The sequence below is a fragment of the Mustela nivalis genome, assembly GCF_964662115.1.
Source record: "Mustela nivalis genome assembly, chromosome: 2".
Classification (NCBI taxonomy): Eukaryota; Metazoa; Chordata; class Mammalia; order Carnivora; family Mustelidae; genus Mustela; species Mustela nivalis.
In genome coordinates, this window is record NC_139021.1 from 145,236,143 (window position 1) to 145,254,386 (window position 18,244).

The 18,244-nt window shown below is 57.4% G+C and overlaps 1 protein-coding gene across 11 annotated transcripts in view; it reads left to right on the forward strand.

Moving 5' to 3' along the window:
- The first annotated feature begins 764 nt into the window (after positions 1-764).
- Positions 765-18,244, forward strand: part of LDB3 (LIM domain binding 3) — a 59,761-nt gene continuing 42,281 nt past the window's right edge. For 4 of the 11 annotated variants that reach the window (XM_082719394.1, XM_082719397.1, XM_082719395.1 and 1 more), the window contains exons 1-5: positions 765-920; positions 9,870-10,021; positions 10,550-10,625; positions 16,036-16,058; positions 17,148-17,351. In XM_082719394.1, the coding sequence (XP_082575520.1) occupies positions 828-920; positions 9,870-10,021; positions 10,550-10,625; positions 16,036-16,058; positions 17,148-17,351 (548 nt within the window). In that variant the 5' untranslated portion in view covers positions 765-827. Of the gene's footprint in view, positions 921-9,869; positions 10,022-10,549; positions 10,626-11,928; positions 12,294-16,035; positions 16,059-17,147; positions 17,352-18,244 lie in introns of all 11 variants that reach the window. The other 7 variants (XM_082719400.1, XM_082719401.1, XM_082719391.1 and 4 more) reach the window with 5 other exon arrangements.

Genomic DNA, 18,244 nt, shown 5'->3' on the forward strand with positions numbered 1-18,244 from the left:
TTCAGTGCTCCAGCAAAGCCTGGGTTCATTCCTATGTGACCTTGGAGAAGTCACTTAACCTCTCTGAGCCCTGGTTGCTGCCGGCTAAGGTGGCAGCCTCTCAGGATCTGATGGGATAATGGCTTGAGGGACCCGATGCTGAGCTCGGGCGTGCCCAGAGCTCCTGTTGTTATTAGGATTATTTTTACAGCTGGACAACCCTGGGCCAATTGCTAGTCTCCTGAGCAGAAGCCGGAGGCTCAGCTCCATCCCAGGCTTCCTTCTGGGTAAGCTACAATCTCAGGTCCTCACCAGGGAGCCCAGAGCAAGAAGACAGCAAACTGCAAAGCCCCTGCCTAGAGGAGCTCAGCCACAGTCTTCAGGGTGAAGGGGTGTGAGCTGAACTGGGCAGAGAGAACACACATCTGGGCCCGAATGGGCAGAGGGAGCAAGGAGAGGAGAGCAAGGAGGAGAGAGCATTATCGCTAATCTGGCCGGTCCCCCATCCTGTGCCCTGGGGGGTGCTGGGTGCTGGACAGCCCTCCCTGGGGGCAATATTAGCCATGTGAGTCACGGTGGGAGGCTGCGGGCGGGCAGAGTGTAGGGTTACAGTCCATTTATGGGCGCAGCCGAGGGCAGATATCAGTGTCGATGGCATTCGTTCCCAGCTATTCTTAGGAGCCTCTCAGGAGCTCCACCAGCCTGGCCAGACAGCAAGGGACAGAGCAGGCAAGGCTGGGGGTCGGGGGTAGGGGGCCCAGGTATAGACCAGGGAGGTAGGTGGGTGCGTGAGGGCCCTCTCACCCTCTCTTCTCTTGTTCACAGAGACTGCCGCTGTCAGCACCAGCATGTCTTACAGCGTGACCCTGACCGGGCCCGGGCCCTGGGGCTTCCGTCTCCAGGGAGGCAAGGACTTCAACATGCCTCTCACTATCTCCCGGGTGAGTGCGCACTGCCCACACAGCCTGGTGCCCGCAGGGGCAGGACGCGCCCACAGGCGGGTGTGTGCATCCCTCCATCCCTGCGCTGTCCTGTCTGAGGCTCTTGGAAAAGCAGAGCATGCCCCGTCCCCAGTCTGGGGGCTGGGACTGGCTCCAGCTGGATGCTGACAGCCGCAGACCCCTGGTTTCAGTCATAGCTCTTGTCTGCCTGAGTTCACCGACCTTTCGTGAGTGTGAAACATGGGCAAATAGTGGGTGTCTTGAGCCAAGAAGGAAATGCCAAGTTTGCTGGGTAGGCAGGCCGGTGGATGGAGTATAGTTAATGCTTTCTTAAGCCCTTCCCTGGGGAGGGGGAACCCAGGGAGCCCCTAAGCCTGGAGCATCTCCATGGAAGTGGGCAGCTGCTTTGGGAAGAGGGCACTCCTAGCATGGAGAGTGCAGGTGACGGGCTGGCAGCGGGATAGATGGAGAGACTGAGGACTTCAGCAGTCCTGCTGTTGGGGTTCAAGGCTGGGCTGGGCTGGTGACTAGGCTCCAGTATCCACTCCATCCCAGGAGCAAGGTAACAGCCTCACCTCCATACCCACCTCCCCTTTCCTGGGCCTGCTGGGGATCTCCTGCCAGCTTCCTCCCTCCCCTCGCAAGGGCCCTACCCATTCGGACACGGCCACAGCTGCTCTGACTGTCTGACATCTTCTTCCCCATGCTCACCTGGGGAAATGGCCCATATGTTCTGCAGGGTCTGTGATCAGGGAACAGCCTGCTGGCGATGTCCCAGATCCCTGGAGATTGTCTGAGTAACTCTATTGCCTAACCAGAAACACTCAAGTCCAGAGAGGCGATAAGCTAGATGCACTTGGGAGGAAGCTGTCTTTGTCTTAACCACCACTGGGCAACCCCCACCCCTCCCCATGTCTAGAACATGGTAGGCACTCAGGTAGCACTTGTCAAGGGACTCCCCAGTAAGTCTGGCAGAGCTAGGGTGAAGACCTCAGGGCTCAGGGCGCCCATGTGAGGTGTGGGAGGAGCAAGATAAGCTGAGCCTGGTAGGGTCAGGCTGAGACTGAGCTCCCCACACCACTGGTGTGGGCTCGAGGGGGCAGCCTGGGGTTCCAGGCAGTCACTGGTTGGGGATTTGGGGGGATGGATGGCCCAGGGAGTCTGGACCCTGCCCACCTGGGGACAGGGAGGCACTTTCTTCCTCAGGGCCGCAGAGATTTGCCATGGGCCTGGGGTTAGGGGGCAGGAACATGGGGGTGGGCAAGGGGGGCCCTCAGGTGAGTAGCCAGGGAAGGCCTGGAGGTGCTTGGCAGAGAGGACAGGGAGCCAATGCCTCCATGGAGGGGCAGTTCCGGTTGTGGAACCTGAAGTGGGCCTTTGGGGGGAACCTGAGAAGGAGAAGCCCCCCTCAGGAGTGCCAGAGGAGCCTCATAACAGCTGTAGAGGACATGACCCCCTGGGGGAGGGCGGGCACTGGCCTGGCTTGAGTCCAGGGAGAGGACCACGTTGATCCCACTGGAGGTCTGGCTCATCTAACCTGAGTCTTCATCCCTCCAGACCCACTGTCCCAGAGGCCCCGGTGTGTAATGCTAGGAGGACACCCAGAGCCTTGTACGCCCTGCCTGATGACATGCTGCCATGTGGGCTCAAATGCGTGGATGTGGCCCCCTCCCTCCAGGACCCTGCACAGCTCCCCACCAGCACGGTCGCAGGGCTATCCACCTTTACCATCATGGGTTCACAGGCCTCCCATGCCTGGGACTGAGCCCACATCTCCCCCCGTCCTTACAGTCCTCAAGGCCTCATGCTGGTGCTCCTTGCCCCAGCGGGTGGAAATTAGCCTCCTGGCTCAGGGGCACCCAGGATAGCCAATGACCTCACCCCAGATCTATGCACCACCTGGCCTTGGCCAGCCCAGGGCTTATATTGCAGCACAGAGGCCTTAAGCTAGACAGCAGGAAGAATGTCCCCACCGCATGGAAAGGGTATATTGGGAGGTAATGGAACCAATGACTATGGGGGACCTTTATAAATAGAACCCCCAACTCCAGCAGGGCATCGGGGGCCAGGGATAATGGCCTCTTGGCTTCCTTCAGAGGCGTGCCCCAAATCATCAAAGCAATGGAACAAGCTGGGCTGGGCGCTCGGTCCTCCCCCAGGGTTCAGAACCTCTCCACAAACTCCTCTGCGGGGCCACTGATGCCCTGGGCTGGGGCATCCCCGGCTCAGACCCAGGATACTCCCACGGGGGCTGTGGTGTTTCCTGCTGGGGCTCTCAAGGCCCTTCTGCAGCAGGAACTTCTCCCTCCGTGGGAGTAGGATGCAAGGCCCATGGATGCTCTGGCATCCTGGCCTGAGCCTTTGGAACAGGCCAGTGGCGGCAAAGGGTGGTGGGGTGGGGGGTGGGGATAATGAAGGCAGGGCCTGCTCACTCTCAGCAGGGCCCACACCCCTGGGCACCTGAGGCAGGGTGGGGGTGGGGCTCTGGGATTACCATCTCACCTCAGTGCCAGCCAAGCTGAGGCTCAGATTTGCTCGGGAGCTCTGGTGACCTCAGTAACCCCTAACTCCCTGGCTTGCCCTCCACCCTTGGGCTGGGGATTAGCAGAAGAGCACTGAATGGGGCCTGTCCCTTGTCAGCTGGAGATGCAGGCTGCCACTCCTCCTGTAAGAAGGCTGCCCCCCTCAGGCTGAGTGGTAGCTCCAGTCTCCACCCTACTCTGCCCCTGCCCCGCCCACCCGCCAGAATCAGCCCAGGGGCGATAACAGCCCCCCACGGCCTCCTTTCAGTGGGTCTCCGCGAGGACCCACAGAGAAGTGGGCTCAGGAGGGAAAGTGGGAGGGTGGAGGGGAAATGCCTTTATTTATCCGGGACAGGTGCGGCTGGGCCTGCAACATGAGCTCCCCTCCCACCGCCCCCCTGCCAGCGCTAGCCAGTTCTCCAGGAAGTGGGGGAGGGATGGAAGCAGCCAAGGAGGAGCGCTCCAAAGGCCGGGCCTGCCCCTGTCCAAGCTACGTCAAGAGGCTGGGGCCCTGGTCTGGGGCCTTGTCCTTGGGGCACGCTGCAGCCCTTGACTTTGGGGAAGAAGCGTGTGCTTTTGTCCGGCTCTGTTGCTCACAGTTGTGCTGCCTTTGGAGCCAAGTTGTCGGTTCTCCTGCTCAGCCTGGTTGTCTCATCTGTGAAATGGAAGTGTGCATGGCTGAGTGCTTTCTTTTTCTTTTTTTTTTAGATTTTATTTATTTATTTGACAGAGAGAGATTACAAGTAGGCAGAGAGGTAGGCAGAGAGAGAGAGGAGGAAGCAGGCTCCCTGCTGAGCAGAGAGCCCAATGCGGGACTCAATCCCAGGACCCTGAGATCATGACCTGAGCCGAAGGCTTAACCCACTGAGCCATCCAGGCGCCCCGCTGAGTGCTTTCTAACAAGCACCAGTTGTTCTGCTGAGGTGGTGGTGAGGATGGGGGAGCGGTGGGGCCCGAGCCCGGCCCCCGGGGTGGGGTGGGGTAGGCATGCGGGAGGCCCTTCTCTCTGCTCCAAGGCCTCTGTCCCTTAACGCCTTATTCATCTGGCCTTGTAGGCTTTTCTGGGGCACCAGCCCAGAAGCTTTTGCTTCTTTGCTGTTTTTTTTTTTTTTTTTTTGTTCCAGTATTTGTCAGATCTCCTAGTTACGGTGGGGACGCAGAGGACAGAGGGTCCCCTGGGAGGGGGAGGGGGACAGGCGGAGACTATTCTGGGTTAACTGTGTCGGCCATTCCCGGAATTTTGAGGCCTTAGTGCTGTTTCTTGGGCAGCGCCTAGCAGTGCTGACAGGCTGAGCTGTTTATAGCCACACTGAAGGTCAGGCAAGCCTCCGGAGGACTGCTGTGAGGCTGGCCGGGGCCTTCCCAGATGAGCGAGTGGGGAAGATAACCGGACAGAGGCACCCAGGTGGGGAATGCGTTCTTGGAGGTTCCCAGGCCAGGCATTAGCCCTGCCTGCTTCCCTCCCAGGTGCTCAGAGCTGTCCCTGACTCCATAGTTTACATCTGGGTTGACTCTCAGTGTTGTTCAGTCTGTGGGTTTGGGCCAACGTAGAATAACTTAGATCCACAATATCACATCATAGAAAATATTTTCACTGCCCTAAAAATCCTCTGGGCAAGGAGAGGTTCTTTGTGTATAGCCAAGACTCTGGCTTGTTTATCAGCCAGGGGGGAGCTGGGGAGTGGGGCCATGGGGAGACAGAAGGTTCCAGTGAAAGGATGAGAGATGGAGCAAGGCCCCAGGGGAGGCCAGATGGGCAGGGAAGCAGAGCATCGCTTGATGGTAATTTAATCACATCATGTTAAATGCACTTAGGGCTCCATGGGAAGTCTGCTGGGGTGGTCATTCTGGGCAGTTTGGGAGGAGATTCTGGAAGATGCATAGTTCACCGCAACTACCATCTACCCTTGCCCCCCAAGCCCCTGCCACACCTACGCTGGCAGCTCTAGAAGGGAAGGAAGGCAGGGACCTGTCTGGTTTGGAGCACCGAGAGTGAAGGCTGGGAACCTTTGCAGAGCCCAGCCACCCCCCTGCCACCAGGGAGCTGGGGAAATAGGAGCCTATGTGCACCTGAGCCCTGACCAGTGCCTTGCTTCCCTGGGACCCTGGTCAGGACTTCTGTCTCTTCCAGCTGATGCTCAGGCCCCTCTAGGGACGGAAGGCTGGCTTAGGACTGGTCAGTTGAGGCTGGCCCCTCACACCCCGCTTCCTTCCAGCCCCAGATTTGTTTCCCAGTGGAGCCAGGGTACAGCTGCTCAGTCTCCTCCCCTATGGCGCCCTCCGTGCTCCGGGGGCAGGGCTGGGGGCCAGCCCCTGTCTCTCCTCCACTGGGAACTTCCCTGAGGCTTTCTCGGCTCTGCACCTCCTTATGGGATAACCTATTTAAAAATGTAATCCTCCCAGCGATCATGTGCGAAAGGCATTGCTGCTGTCTTTACCCAGAGAGTGTGGAGGCTGCCCTGTTCCCTCAGGTCTGACTCGGACCAAAGTCTGTGCTTTTTGTTTTATTGCCTCCCTACAAGTCACCCAACAGTCACAGAGGCCACGGCTGCTCCCTCCTAGCACCTGCTAGCCTGGTGTCCCTTCTCATGGACCCAAAACCACGGCCCAGCAAGAAGGAAGGGCTCCCATGAGTCTGGTGGCAGTTTTGGCCCCCAGGGACCTCAGGAGCTTTTGAGAACAGGCCATGCTCCTGGAGCTCTGCCCACATCTGGGCTCTGAGTTGAGAGGCGGCTGGTGGTTGGAGAAGAATGAAAAGTGAAGTGGGAATGAACTGTTGTTATGAAGAGGTTTTCAAATGCTCAAAAGAGGATATAAAGACTTCAAAGAAAAAAATCCTCCAAGGATTTAGTGGCTTTGGGTCCTCTGTGGGACAAGGAACGCAGAGAGAGAAGCAGAGAGTCAGGCAAGAGACACATGGGTATACCACACCTGCACTGCACTCTTCCCGAGTCCTGGGCTTTGGGCAGGGGTCCCCGGGTGGCCTCACACTCCTGCAGGACAGGCTGTTCCTGAGAAGAGGGTGAGGATCTGATGGCCCTTGGACCAAGCAGGGGGCGACCTCCTTAGGGTCCCTGCCTCCTCTTAGGAGACTTGGACCTAGCCAAAGAGCACCCTTCCAGAAGAGAATTACAGTACCCTCCACCCACCTCCACCCACCCCTAGTCTCAGAGGTCATGGGCCCTGCTCAGGGCAGCTGAAAGCCAGGCCAGCTGAGCCCTGATGAGCAGACACAGGTGTGGGGAGAGAGGCGCCAGGAAGGCAGGAGCTAGCTTGGCACTCTCCTAGGGGAGCTCAGTTGCTAACCAGGCCCTGGGGAGGCTGGGCATTTCCCAGGGAACCAGGATCACCCAATCTATACTGGGAATGAGGTGGAGCCAGGCAAGGGGGAGGCAGGAGACCCCGTGGAAAGATACAGTGTTAGCCCGCGCTTGAGGAAGACAGATGTCCCCAGGGCAGCTCCAAAGAGAGGGCATTCCCAATAGTCCTACACCTTGCCCTAGCTGATCTGGCCCCAGCAGCTCTTGGATGTCATTCTGGCGTCCTTGCTCACACTGACATCCATGATCTTCTGGACACAGCTCCAGTCCTGGCTGGCAGGCCTCACCTCTGCAGGCAGAACGCCTGCCCTTCTATCTGGGGTCTGTGGTCGCCATACCTGGGAGTTCATTATGCTGTCTGTAGATGGTGAGAAGCATCTGGGAGAGTCCTGGTATGGGGAAGCCCTGGTGTGGGGGGTGTCCTACTGTGGGGGAGCCCTGTGAGAGGTTCACGAGGACCGCAGAGGCATTGCACAAATCACCCTGAATGGAAGCATATGAATGGAAGCATATTGGTATCCGCTATTTTCTCTGAAAACCTTCCAAACTAAGACGGATTACCATACGGAGAGGCTAGACATGTGACACAGAAAGCTGAACCGTGTGAAGGTAGAAGCTCAGTGGCGGGTGTGGGGATGCTCCCTGTAGAGTTCTGTCTGCTTTCTCTGTTTGAAGATACATATCAGAAAATGCTGGGGATAGCATAGGCCTGAACGCGAAACCAGGAGGAGTAGGGAAAGCCGATTTTCTGCAGACAGGCCCAGCTCGCAGCTCAGCTTGCCCTCAGGAGTACCCTCTTGGCCCAGAAAGTGCTTTGTTTTTCTCTGGGTTTTTTGTTTTGTCGTGTTTTTTATTGTTGTTGTTGTTTTTGTTTTTACCCTTGTTCAACCCTTAAAATAAACAGAAACAACACTCCTGTCATTAGTAGAGGCTCCCCGAGGCCATGAATTTGGGGATAAGGGATGTGCATTTTGAGAAGGCCCAAGTAATTTCTTTTTTAAGATTTTATTTACTTATTAGAGAGAGAGTATGTGTGCTCATGAGCAGGGGGAGGGGCGGAAGGAGAGTGCGGAGCCCAACCTGGGGCTCGATCCCAGAACCCTAAGATCATGACCTGAGCCGAAGGCAGATGCTCAACCGACTGAGCCACCCAGGCACCCCAGCCCAAGTAATTCTAAGATACCTCTGTTGGAGCCAGGAAAGTGGGCTGGACTTTGGTTTCCTGGCAGTCTATGGGGTGGTTTCTCTACTGTCCCTGCCAGGTCTCTGTGGATTCATGGGTGAGGGGAGGCTACTCGGCGTTGGTGAAGCTAGCGCAGTCCCCAGGGCTAACTGGGCACTTCCTCCTCGAGGACTCGTCTGTTCTTGCTGCTGTCCCTGGGTTTGCACAGGCGGTTTGCGGCCTGGCCTTTAGAGCCCACCAGGGACTAGAGCCTGGTGACCACAGGTGGCCCTGGTTTGGTGGAAGATTCCTCATGAGGGGTGTTGCAGGAGGCTTACGTCCATGTCTGGGAGCCCAGGGCCTGGCCACCAGGATAGGGGATTTTCCCTAGGTCCTCTTTGGACTCCTTCTAGGATGGTCCCCCAGGCCAGGGCCAGAAAACGGCTTCTGCCAGCATTAGAAGCCAGCCTTGTCCCTGGGCTGTAGACAGGAAGGTGACTGAGATGTGCCCATAGAAGCCAGGAAAGCTGGCTGGTGGGCATGTTGGGGAACAAAAGCCAAGGGACATCCTCTAGTTACAGCTTGGTGGGGGCTGGCTCCCAGAGCCTCCTCTTTCCTGTGATGTCACTGGGGCAAGCTCTGTATGTCATTCTACATGATGTCACAGGGGGCCTTCCACATGATATCATGGGGGTCAAGTCATTCTTTGTGTTATCTGTAAGGGATAGGGTATGGTATTTCGTGTTGTGACATGGGGGTGTAAAGCCAGTCTTGGTGACATTCCATGAGGCATCTTTGGAACTGGAGCTTCCTCACATTCCATGTGATGTCCTGAGGGGCCAGCCATCAAGTTATCATAGGTGATATCATCTAGGCCCTCCAGAATTTTGCGTTTCAAGTGACATCTCTGGGCTGGTGGGGGGCATGCTGTTACGGAGGACCAGGCCTGTGGAATTTGGCGTTGTGCATGATGTCACTAAGAGTGGGTCTTAGCCATCCTGACATTGCATGTAATGTCTCTGGGAGGGTGGCCTTGACATGACAGGAGATATTCTTGGCGTGTGGTGTCTATAGCATTCTGTGTGATCACCCTGGGGATAGGGGGCCCCAGACTCTAACATTCTGTGATGTCATTAGTGTGCAGGATTTGGGATCTGGCCCCCACACCTGCATCTCCTCTTCTGGAAGTCTGAAGCCAGCCACATAGTGCTGAGCCTTGCCCCATGCCCCAGCAGACCTTGCTTCCACAGCTCTCTGCTTCCCTGTCATGATAGCCCTAGGCACTTGCCCTGGGGTGCTCCCCTGAGGGCTCATCTGTTCTGGGTACTAGCCTGGCAGAGTCTCTGTGGTGGTGCTAAGTCTTAACTCATGCATATACCCTCCCTCCTGGAGCCCAGAAAGTGCTCCATGGGTTTTGGGGGTGCAGCCATTATAGTAGGCTAATTGGTGTAACAGACAGCCCCCAAGTCTCAATGGCCTAGCATAGCAGAAGCTTACTTCTCCCTCGTGCAACATCAGATGCAGTACTTCTTAATCCTCTCTCCTCCAAGCAGTGAGTTGAGGATTTGGGTCCTTCCGTTGGTGGCTCAGCTGTTCTGGGTCCTCTGCATCCAGTCAGCTAAGAAGGAGAGAGAGTGCAGGATGTCAAGGATGGTGGCTAGAGGCAGGCCTGGAAGTGGCGGGTATTGCTTCCATCCACATTCCCCTAGCCAGGGCTGGGCTCTGGGTCACATTCAGATTACAGAACGCTAGGCAGAGGGGTGATGGTGTGCCAGGAGGAGGCATCGGGCTTGGGGAGCAGCGGGTGCTGGTCATAGTGAATGAAAGTGGAAATGGCAGGCCTCTGCTGGATGATCCCTGGTGACTCTTCCTCGAGAACGGCCCATCCCTGGGTCTACCCTTTGTATGCTCACTTCTGCCCCCCACCCATCTGTCATTCTCTCAGATCACACCGGGGAGCAAGGCCGCCCAGTCCCAGCTCAGCCAGGGTGACCTCGTGGTGGCCATCGACGGAGTCAACACAGACACCATGACCCACCTGGAAGCTCAGAACAAGATCAAGTCTGCTAGCTACAACCTGAGTCTCACGCTGCAGAAGTAGGTGGGAGCTCTCCAGAGCAGGGGGTAGAGGGACGTGGGCATCAAGGGCCCAAAAGAAGGGGTCCAGCAGCAGTCATATGGGCCCAGCCTGTGCCACAGGATCACACAGGAAAGTAAGGAGGGCCTCTGGACCAGGAGGAGGATAGGGCCAAGCCATCAAACACCTGACACGTCTGTGCCTCACTTTATGGATAAGCCTTGGGGATCGGGGCGGTCACAGTGCTGCCAGTCAGTGCGGGGGGAGTTGGGCCTGAAAGCCCTGCCTCCTCTTTGCCCCAGATAGCCTCCCAAGGACCTAACAGAGGCCCATGGGAGCAAAGTGTCCAAGGGCCATGACTTCCTCATCCTGGTCAGGCCCAGTGCCTTCCTGGAGTCACACAGTCCATGGGGAGTAAACAGCGGACCTGAAGCTATGGCCCAATGACCCGGGTCTCTGATGTTCTCTGTCTCCAGCCCTGCCCTGGCAGGAGCTCCTGGTCTTAGTGGCAATGGTCTTCACTTGGACCCCTTTCTGGTTTCTTCCAGGTCAAAGCGCCCCATCCCCATCTCCACAACAGCACCCCCGGTCCAGTCCCCTCTGCCAGTGATCCCCCACCAGAAGGTAGGTGCTGACTCCACTCTCAGTGGTGGTTCCTGTGGGGTGGCCCCTGGTCTGCCTGCCTGGCCCTTGGTTGGCCCAAACCGGACAGAGTAGTAGGATTAGCCGTCTCCTTGCCCCAGCTATGGCTGAGCGTGAAGGAGTGGAGGCAGGCCCCCAAGAAGAGGCGTTCCAGCCCCCATGCAGTACCAAGTGTGGGGTGTCTGCCTGGGTCCTGGTCCTGGGACCTCATGGCTGGGCTGCTGGGAAACCAGCCTAGGCCGTGGTGTTTTTAGGAGAGGGATCTTCCTCCCAGCTAGGTGGGGACAAGGATCCTGAGGGTACTGGGAAGGGGGGGTCACTGGGGCATGAAAGCCAGAGACCCAGGTTCAAGCAGCCAGCCCAGGCATGGAGGGAGGGGGCCTGCTGGTCCTCAGAGTTTATCTCTGACATAGGGTCTCTCCCACCATTTTCCACTGCCCCTCCCGACTGGATGTCCCAAAAGCCCCCTCAGAGGTGCTGATGGTAGTCAGGCAGCAAGCCCAAGGCAGGCATACCTCACCACGTTGCCTGCCACCCCCTCAGTGCTCCCTTGAAGCAGTTCAACCCTGTGTGCCAAAAGAACTTGAACTGAAGCATGGAAGGCCCTCCCCACCCCTCCTGCAGGGCCTACTCCCTGCCTCCTGCATGACCTCATTCTGATACAAAGAGGCTGACAGGGGCTTGGGGTGGGTGACAGATGGGGGAAGGGAGCAGAGGGTTGCTTGGGAGAAGCTGCACGGGCAGACTGTGGGAACAAGTTGTCAGCCCCGCAGTGTCCCCATTTTCCCTCTTGCATTTCTACTTTGCCTGACCACTGCCAGCTCAGGGTGGGGGGCCTCTGGCTGGCCATGTGGAGGCATCTCAGTATGGGGTTGGTAGAGCAGGAGGCCAGGCTGTGCCAGCTAGGGGCTTCCACTCAGGGCAACGGAAAGCAGAGAGAGGATGGAGGGGGCTCTCCCCAACTCCCTGAGGCTCACGTCCCCTTTCCCGCAGCCCTGCAGGTGGGCTGGCTTGGCTTGGCTTTTTGTGTGGGGCTGGCACTTTGGTCAGGAGGATGTGGGCCTCAGGGCCAGGGATGGGCGCCTCCCTCCCTCTCCTCGACAAAACTCTTCTCTTGCAGGTGTCCGTTGTGTCCCCTCCCGAGCTCTGCGTGGTCGCAGCAGGGGGTAGGCTGCTGGGCGCTCACACTAACACCTGTGTTTCAGGTCCTTGCGGAAGCGCTGGGACCCGTATGGCCTCTAACCGCTCTCTTCTCTCTCCCCTGCATGGCGCTGCTCTGGGCCAGGACCCCGCTCGGGACACGAACGGCAGCCCGGCGGCCCTCAGCCCCAACCCTGAGGCAAGGGCGAGTCTGGGCACCCCGGGCACCCCGGAGCTCAGGCACACCTTTAGCTCCTTCTCCCAGACCTCCGTCTTCTCCTCACACACCGAGGCCTCTGAGCCCGGCCCTCCGCGGGGCAGCCCAGGGGCCAAGACCAGCCTGGAGGGAGCCCTGGACTCATTCAGCCCGAAAGCCCCGCAGGGCTCGAGCCAGCCAAGGCAGTATAACAACCCCATTGGCCTGTACTCAGCAGAGACCCTGAGGGAGATGGCTCAGATGTATCAGATGAGCCTCCGAGGGAAGGCCTCAGGTGCTGGACTCCCAGGAGGGTAGGTAACAGGTGCGCCGCTCTCTGCTGGTGGTCTGGGGCCACCGGGGTCCTCAGTGCTCACGGAGGCTCGGCCAGGCAGTCAGAGCAAGGAGCTAGCCTCAGTCGGCCCACGCAGTGGCACAAGCCTAGAGCCGTACAAGTAATAACCTGGCCGGTATTTTTGTCAGGAGCCAGACGTGTATTTATTTTCCATAAGCTGGGGTGACGTGTTGGATCCTGTAGAGGGGGAAACTGAGGCTCAGAGGTTTAGTCGAGGTCCAGCCGTCCTGCTGCTAAGTGGCTAAGTGAGGTCTGAATGCAAGAGATACTCCCAAAACATCCATACCAGCACCCCCTTGCCACACAATGCCCCCCCCCACAAGATGAAGCCTGTTGCCTCAAGGAACCCTGGGACAAAGGTCCCTCCCCTGGAGGAGCCCTGAGGCAGGAGCAGGGAAGAAATAGAAAGGTAGGAGGGTAAGTTCTCTGGGGGCTGGGAGTGATCTGGGAAGGCTGCCTGTAGGTGGGAGCGACTGAGCTGGGTGCAGAAAGATTCAGGAATGGGGTGAGTGTCATGGGCTTGTAGAACTGAGCCAAGATAGAATGAGGCAAGGAAGAACAGAGGACAAAGAGGGTGTGTAGGAGAACGGTAGCCTGCCCCCCACAACCCGCTGAGCACCAGCTGGTGGGACTCTGTGAGCACAGAGCTAAAAGAACCTGCAACCAGAGTACGCATCGTGGAGGGGTTGAGGGGAGGGAGACTCCAAGCCAAGCACGTGCTAGCTTCTAAGCCCTTCCTGCTTGTATCTTATTCTAACTTCTCGGCTACAATCGGTATAATTATCTTCATGTGCTCTAGAGGTGGAGCAGGCTGAGTCAAGGCCATTATGGCGCAGTAGTTAGGGGTTCAGGGCTCATCCTCTGTACCTGGGTGTGAGACTGTCCATATCTCAGGATTGCCGGCAGGATGGAAAGAGGACACACATTGCACAGCCCTGAACTCCGAGCCAGCACACTTGCCTTGTGCTACCTGAAGTCACACGGTAGAGGCACCCAGGAGTTAGAATCAGAATCTGGGTCAGTCTGGCCCCGCCCATGCCCTTCCTTTGCCCTTGCCACAGAAGGTACCTGTGCCCCACTGGTTCACTGCTCCTTTGCCGATCCCCAGCTTCCCCATATCCCTCAGCCTTTTCTGGGATCCTGTCTGAAGCTGGCCTTGAGCACTCCACAGCCTGAGCACCTGGACCCCAGCCTCCTCAGACCAAGGCGTCAGAACCATAAACCCTGGGCTTTTTCCAGCAAGGAGCTTCTGCCAAAAAACCCAAGGAATGACAGAGCAGAAATGGCCTCCTTCCACCTTGGATGGGCTGGTAGCTCTTTCTGGTGCTCTCTGGAACTGGCCCCTGGCAAGGAAATCAGTCTCTGAGAGACAGGGACCTCCATGAAGCCCACCTACAGTGACAGTAATATGTCCCCTTGTGAGCCCTCAGTCTAGACTTGGGACCAACTCACAGTCCATGTGCTTTATTTAACTTCAGCTCTTCAGCAACTTCAGAGGTGAGCATCATTTCCCCCATTTCCTAGCTGGGAAGTAGAAGCTCAGAGTGAGTGATTTGGTCGAGGTCACACACAGCTAATAAGCACAGAGGCACACAGGGCTGGTACCCGGGTCAGCCTGACTCCTCCCTATATGATGATAGGGACCTCACAACCTGGCCAGGAAAGTCAAGGGCCAGCCCCATCCCAGCTTCCCATGACTCCAGGGGTGCCTTCCCTCTGGTGCAGGGGCTTCTCAGAAGCCGACAAGTGTTCATTTACTACTCGACACTCAGAGCAGCAGGGTCCAACAGCTTCTCTAAGGGTAGACAGGCTAGTGGAAGGAGTACATCTCCGTTCATCCACAGAGTAAAGGCTATGCTGCGGTCCCCGGGCGATGCTGGAAGCAGGGAGCCTCTGACCTGGGCTAGCCCAGGCAGCTTCTGATGGGCTGAGGCTACCAGCTTTGCTAAGTGCCTGTGTGCAGGAAAGTGACAGGACTGGTAAATGCTAATCCCCACATCCCATCCATTGCACACATAAGTCATGACAAGGGCTTTACACTCCGGATTCTGTTTAGCGTGCACAGCCTGTCTGCGCAGTGGCCACCATCATCTTGATTTTGTGAATGAGGGACTGAGGCTGAGACTGGTGGGGAACTGCCCAGAGTCACAGCGCTAGGAAGATTCAGGGTAAGGATTTAAACTCTGTCCCACCTGGCTCCAAAAGGAAGTTCCTTGTCCTCCTCTCTAGGCAGCTTGCAATGTGAGTCTTCGACAGCTTGAATCCTCTTGGGAGGACTGGCAAGAACAAACAGGGTGCGAGATCCCCAGGCCAGAGCATGGCAGCAGTCCCTCTCCAACCGCCATGAGCTGGCAGGGCAGGGCAGTACCCCTCAGGGCATTCGGTGCAGGGGCCTCTGGGTGGATCTTGACTGACTCTCCCTGAGACCTGGTGCTGGCTCCTCTCTGAGCTGTCTGCTGTGGGCCACTCAGCCTCCAAGTCTTCAGGTGGGAGCTAGGCATAGAGCAGGAGTCAATGCCAAAGACGGTGCCGGGTGCTGGGACAGGGAAGGGCAGAGGCGGCATTCCCCCTCCCCACCCCACTGCCCTCTGTAGGGGACATTGGGCTGGTCAGGGCAAGAGCTGACCCTGCAGCTGTCAGCACTGGCCAGAAATGGAGAAGGGATGGAAGATCTTTCCTAATATAGCTCCACTTGGAGCTATTTGAGCCTAGAGGACAGAGGGAATTTTATCAGCTCCAAGACTGTGAGGCGTGTAGCTAGAGGGCCCCCTAGCTTTGGCCTGGCCAAGGGATGACCAGGGTCAGGCTAGTTGGGGTCCAGGATCTCCCAGCCAGAGCCCTGAGGGGTCCAGTCTGCGACAGGGGCAGGGGTGCCACCAGCGCTCTTTTCCCTCAGGTTTCTGACAAGGCCATTGGTGTTGCCCCGATCTGCCCTGCAAGGGATTTGCATTTAAGGAAACCTAATGCAGACAATGCCTTTCCAAAGAGATGATGCTCCAGGAGGCTCGCTCTAGACAAAAGCGAGGGCAGGGTCCCTCTTAGGTCTGAGTTGGGTTGCCTTGGCTAGGGGCTTTCCTGCAATACCCCTTGGACCTTCTTCTGAGCCTCTGCCTTCCTCCTTCCTGCTTCACTGACCATCCACAGGGCCTTTAGGGACAGTCACAGGGGACTGCACCCCTGTGCCCCAGAAGTAGCAGCCAGGGCTGCCTGTGCCCACTCTGGGAGGGAGAGTACATCTGGGAGACTGTGGGTAACCTGACTGCATCCCCCCCAGCACCACTGCCAATTACACAAGGATACGTCCAGAATGGCTGACTAGCTAGGAGGCACCTACAGCCTGGGCTTGGCCCATAGCAGCTGCAGCTGGTCCTGTCTCCCTCTCTATCTTCCTGCCTTGGGGTCTCCAGCCAGGCAGTATGTGGCACCCATGAAGATGGACTAGAAAACCCTTACTCCTGGCAAAGCTTCAGGGACTGTGGACCTACTGAGAGGGTAGCACCACTGTCAGTTTGACCCAAACTCAGAGGCCGTGACCCTGACTTGGAGCCCTGCCCCTCTCCTCGGCACCCCCCCACCCTGCGCCTGTCAGAGCTGGAGCAGCCTCCATGAGGGCCAGTCTGAGGATGGTCCCAGCACTCAGAGCCCCTGGCAGGACCACACTCTGACAGCCCTGTCTTCTTTGCTCTTTCTCTCCTCCCCAGGTGGTAGCCAACTCTCCAGCCAAGTTAGTATCAAAGGAAAGCATGTGTGTGCGCTCGTGTGCATACCCCAGCATGCGTCCGAGTGTCTGTGGGTCTGGACAGCGTGCGCCTGCGTCAGCACGTGTACATGCGTGTGCATGTGTGAGTGGGCGTGCATTCGTGTCCCGGAGCGAGCCTGCATGTGAGTGGATCTGCAAGTATGGAGGAAAGGCATGGGGGAGGGGTGCCAGGTCTCTGTCGGATGTCTGATGTGCCCTTTCCCTTCGCCCTTTCCTGTGGTGGCTGCTTCGGACCAGCAGGCTGGCTCTGGGGGGAGGGGAGGACGGTGGTGGAGTGTGTGCCGTGCTCCTGCTGGGTTCCACGTGAGCCTGAAGACATTTCTGTCCTGGGGGTGGCGGGACCACTCCAAAGGGCTGCGCTTGATCTTCTGGGCCCGGGGAGTGCGCTCATCTGTTGGAGGGGAGCGCCCCGATAGGCAGAGACTGCGGGCTGCACAGCCAGCTGGACTTGAGGGGTACTGAGCAGCCCGAGTCCTGCTCCAAGGAAGAAACCCGTGCCCTGGATCATCTGGAAGAGCAGAGCCCTGGGCCACGGAGGGCATGGCCAGCAGGATGAGCCCCATCGTGGAGGAACCTTGCTCAGAACTCCTATGGGTGCCCCCGCGGGGCTGCTTTTTGCCTTTCGGTCATTCTGGACTCTGCTTGGGCTGCCGCTGCTTCTCACGTGTGGCCCAGCTCCTGTCCCCGACTCCCAACCCTCTTTGTCTCTGCTTCCTTGCTGGTGAGGTGAGAGAGCTTCCAATGCCTGGCGCCCCCTGCTGACCCTGAGATGTAGCTCGCTCAGGCTGAGCAGAGGCTTCCCAGGGTCTGGTATTGCCAGGGTGGGCGAGAGAAACCGGCCATGAAGGGCTCTGGGGAGGGTGCTAGGGTTTCTCTACCAGACCCCACTGTCCATAGTTCAGGGGACTTGGGGGACCTATCTGGGATCAGGCCTTGGGAGGTCTCTCCATCACCAGCCCTTTCCTTGACCCCCTGTGTAACACCACCTGTTGCCTTTTCTCCTTCCGCCTCCCTTCCTCTTCCTCCTCTGCTCTCCCTACTGCCCTCCCCCAGCGCCGACTACCAGGAACGGTTCAACCCCAACGCCCTGAAGGACTCTGCCCTGTCCACCCACAAGCCCATTGAGGTGAAGGGGCTGGGCGGCAAGGCCACCATCATCCATGCGCAGTACAACACACCCATCAGCATGTATTCCCAGGACGCCATTATGGACGCCATTGCTGGGCAGGCCCAGGCCCAGGGCAGTGACTTCAGTGGGTAAGCGCCTCCCCTCCTCCGCTGTTACTCATCGGTCATCGCCTCCACCACTGGCTGGGCCTCCTCACCAGTGGAGGCCAACGGCACCAGGCGCTTGGTGCCATCAGAGACTTTGGGTATCAAGACCAGCTTTCATCCCTCACCTTGAGCCTCTAGGGCCATGGCTGTTGGAGGGGAACCTTTGCCATGCCTTCCAGAACACCATATTCTCTCTTCAGAATCAGTCTCAGGTTTAGGAGAAGGGTGGAGAATCAACGAATATGGTGCTTGCTCCAAGCACTTCTCACAGCTTCTGCATTTTCCCCCGGACTCCGCAAGGGGGTCAGTTTAGAAAGAAACATCTGGAATCCTGGGTCACATCTGGATAAACCAGTCTTCTCATAGACTAAGCCATTCTTTGGGGGAAGTTTTTGCTTTTTTTCAATGATGAGAGCAATTCAAACGGATGACCAGGTTTCTTGTTTGGGAAGGGGCCTCTGGACAAATCATCTGAGGTACTGGTTGTAGTCAGCCCACGGCAGAGCCTGGGAAGCACCCAGGACTCAGGGAAGCCCAATCTCAAGGCAATGAGATTTAAGGCATCCTTGGTTCTTAGAATTTGCCTGTTAGCAATGGTTGAGGAACTCGAGTGTTAAATAGGGAAAGAGTTGGCTGGGAATCATTTGTGGGGGAAAAAACCGCTAATAGTGCAAATGGTAATAGGGTCCTCACTCCCTCTTACTTTCTCTGTCTCTCATAGTCTCTCTGTATCTCTCTCTCCCTGTATGTGTCTCTCCATCTCTGTCTCTTTCTGTCTCTCTGTCTCTATCTTTCTGTCCTTCTTTCTCTCACACAAACATTCGTATTGTTTTCTACTTGAGAATATCATTGTTAACTTTCAGAATTGACTGGTA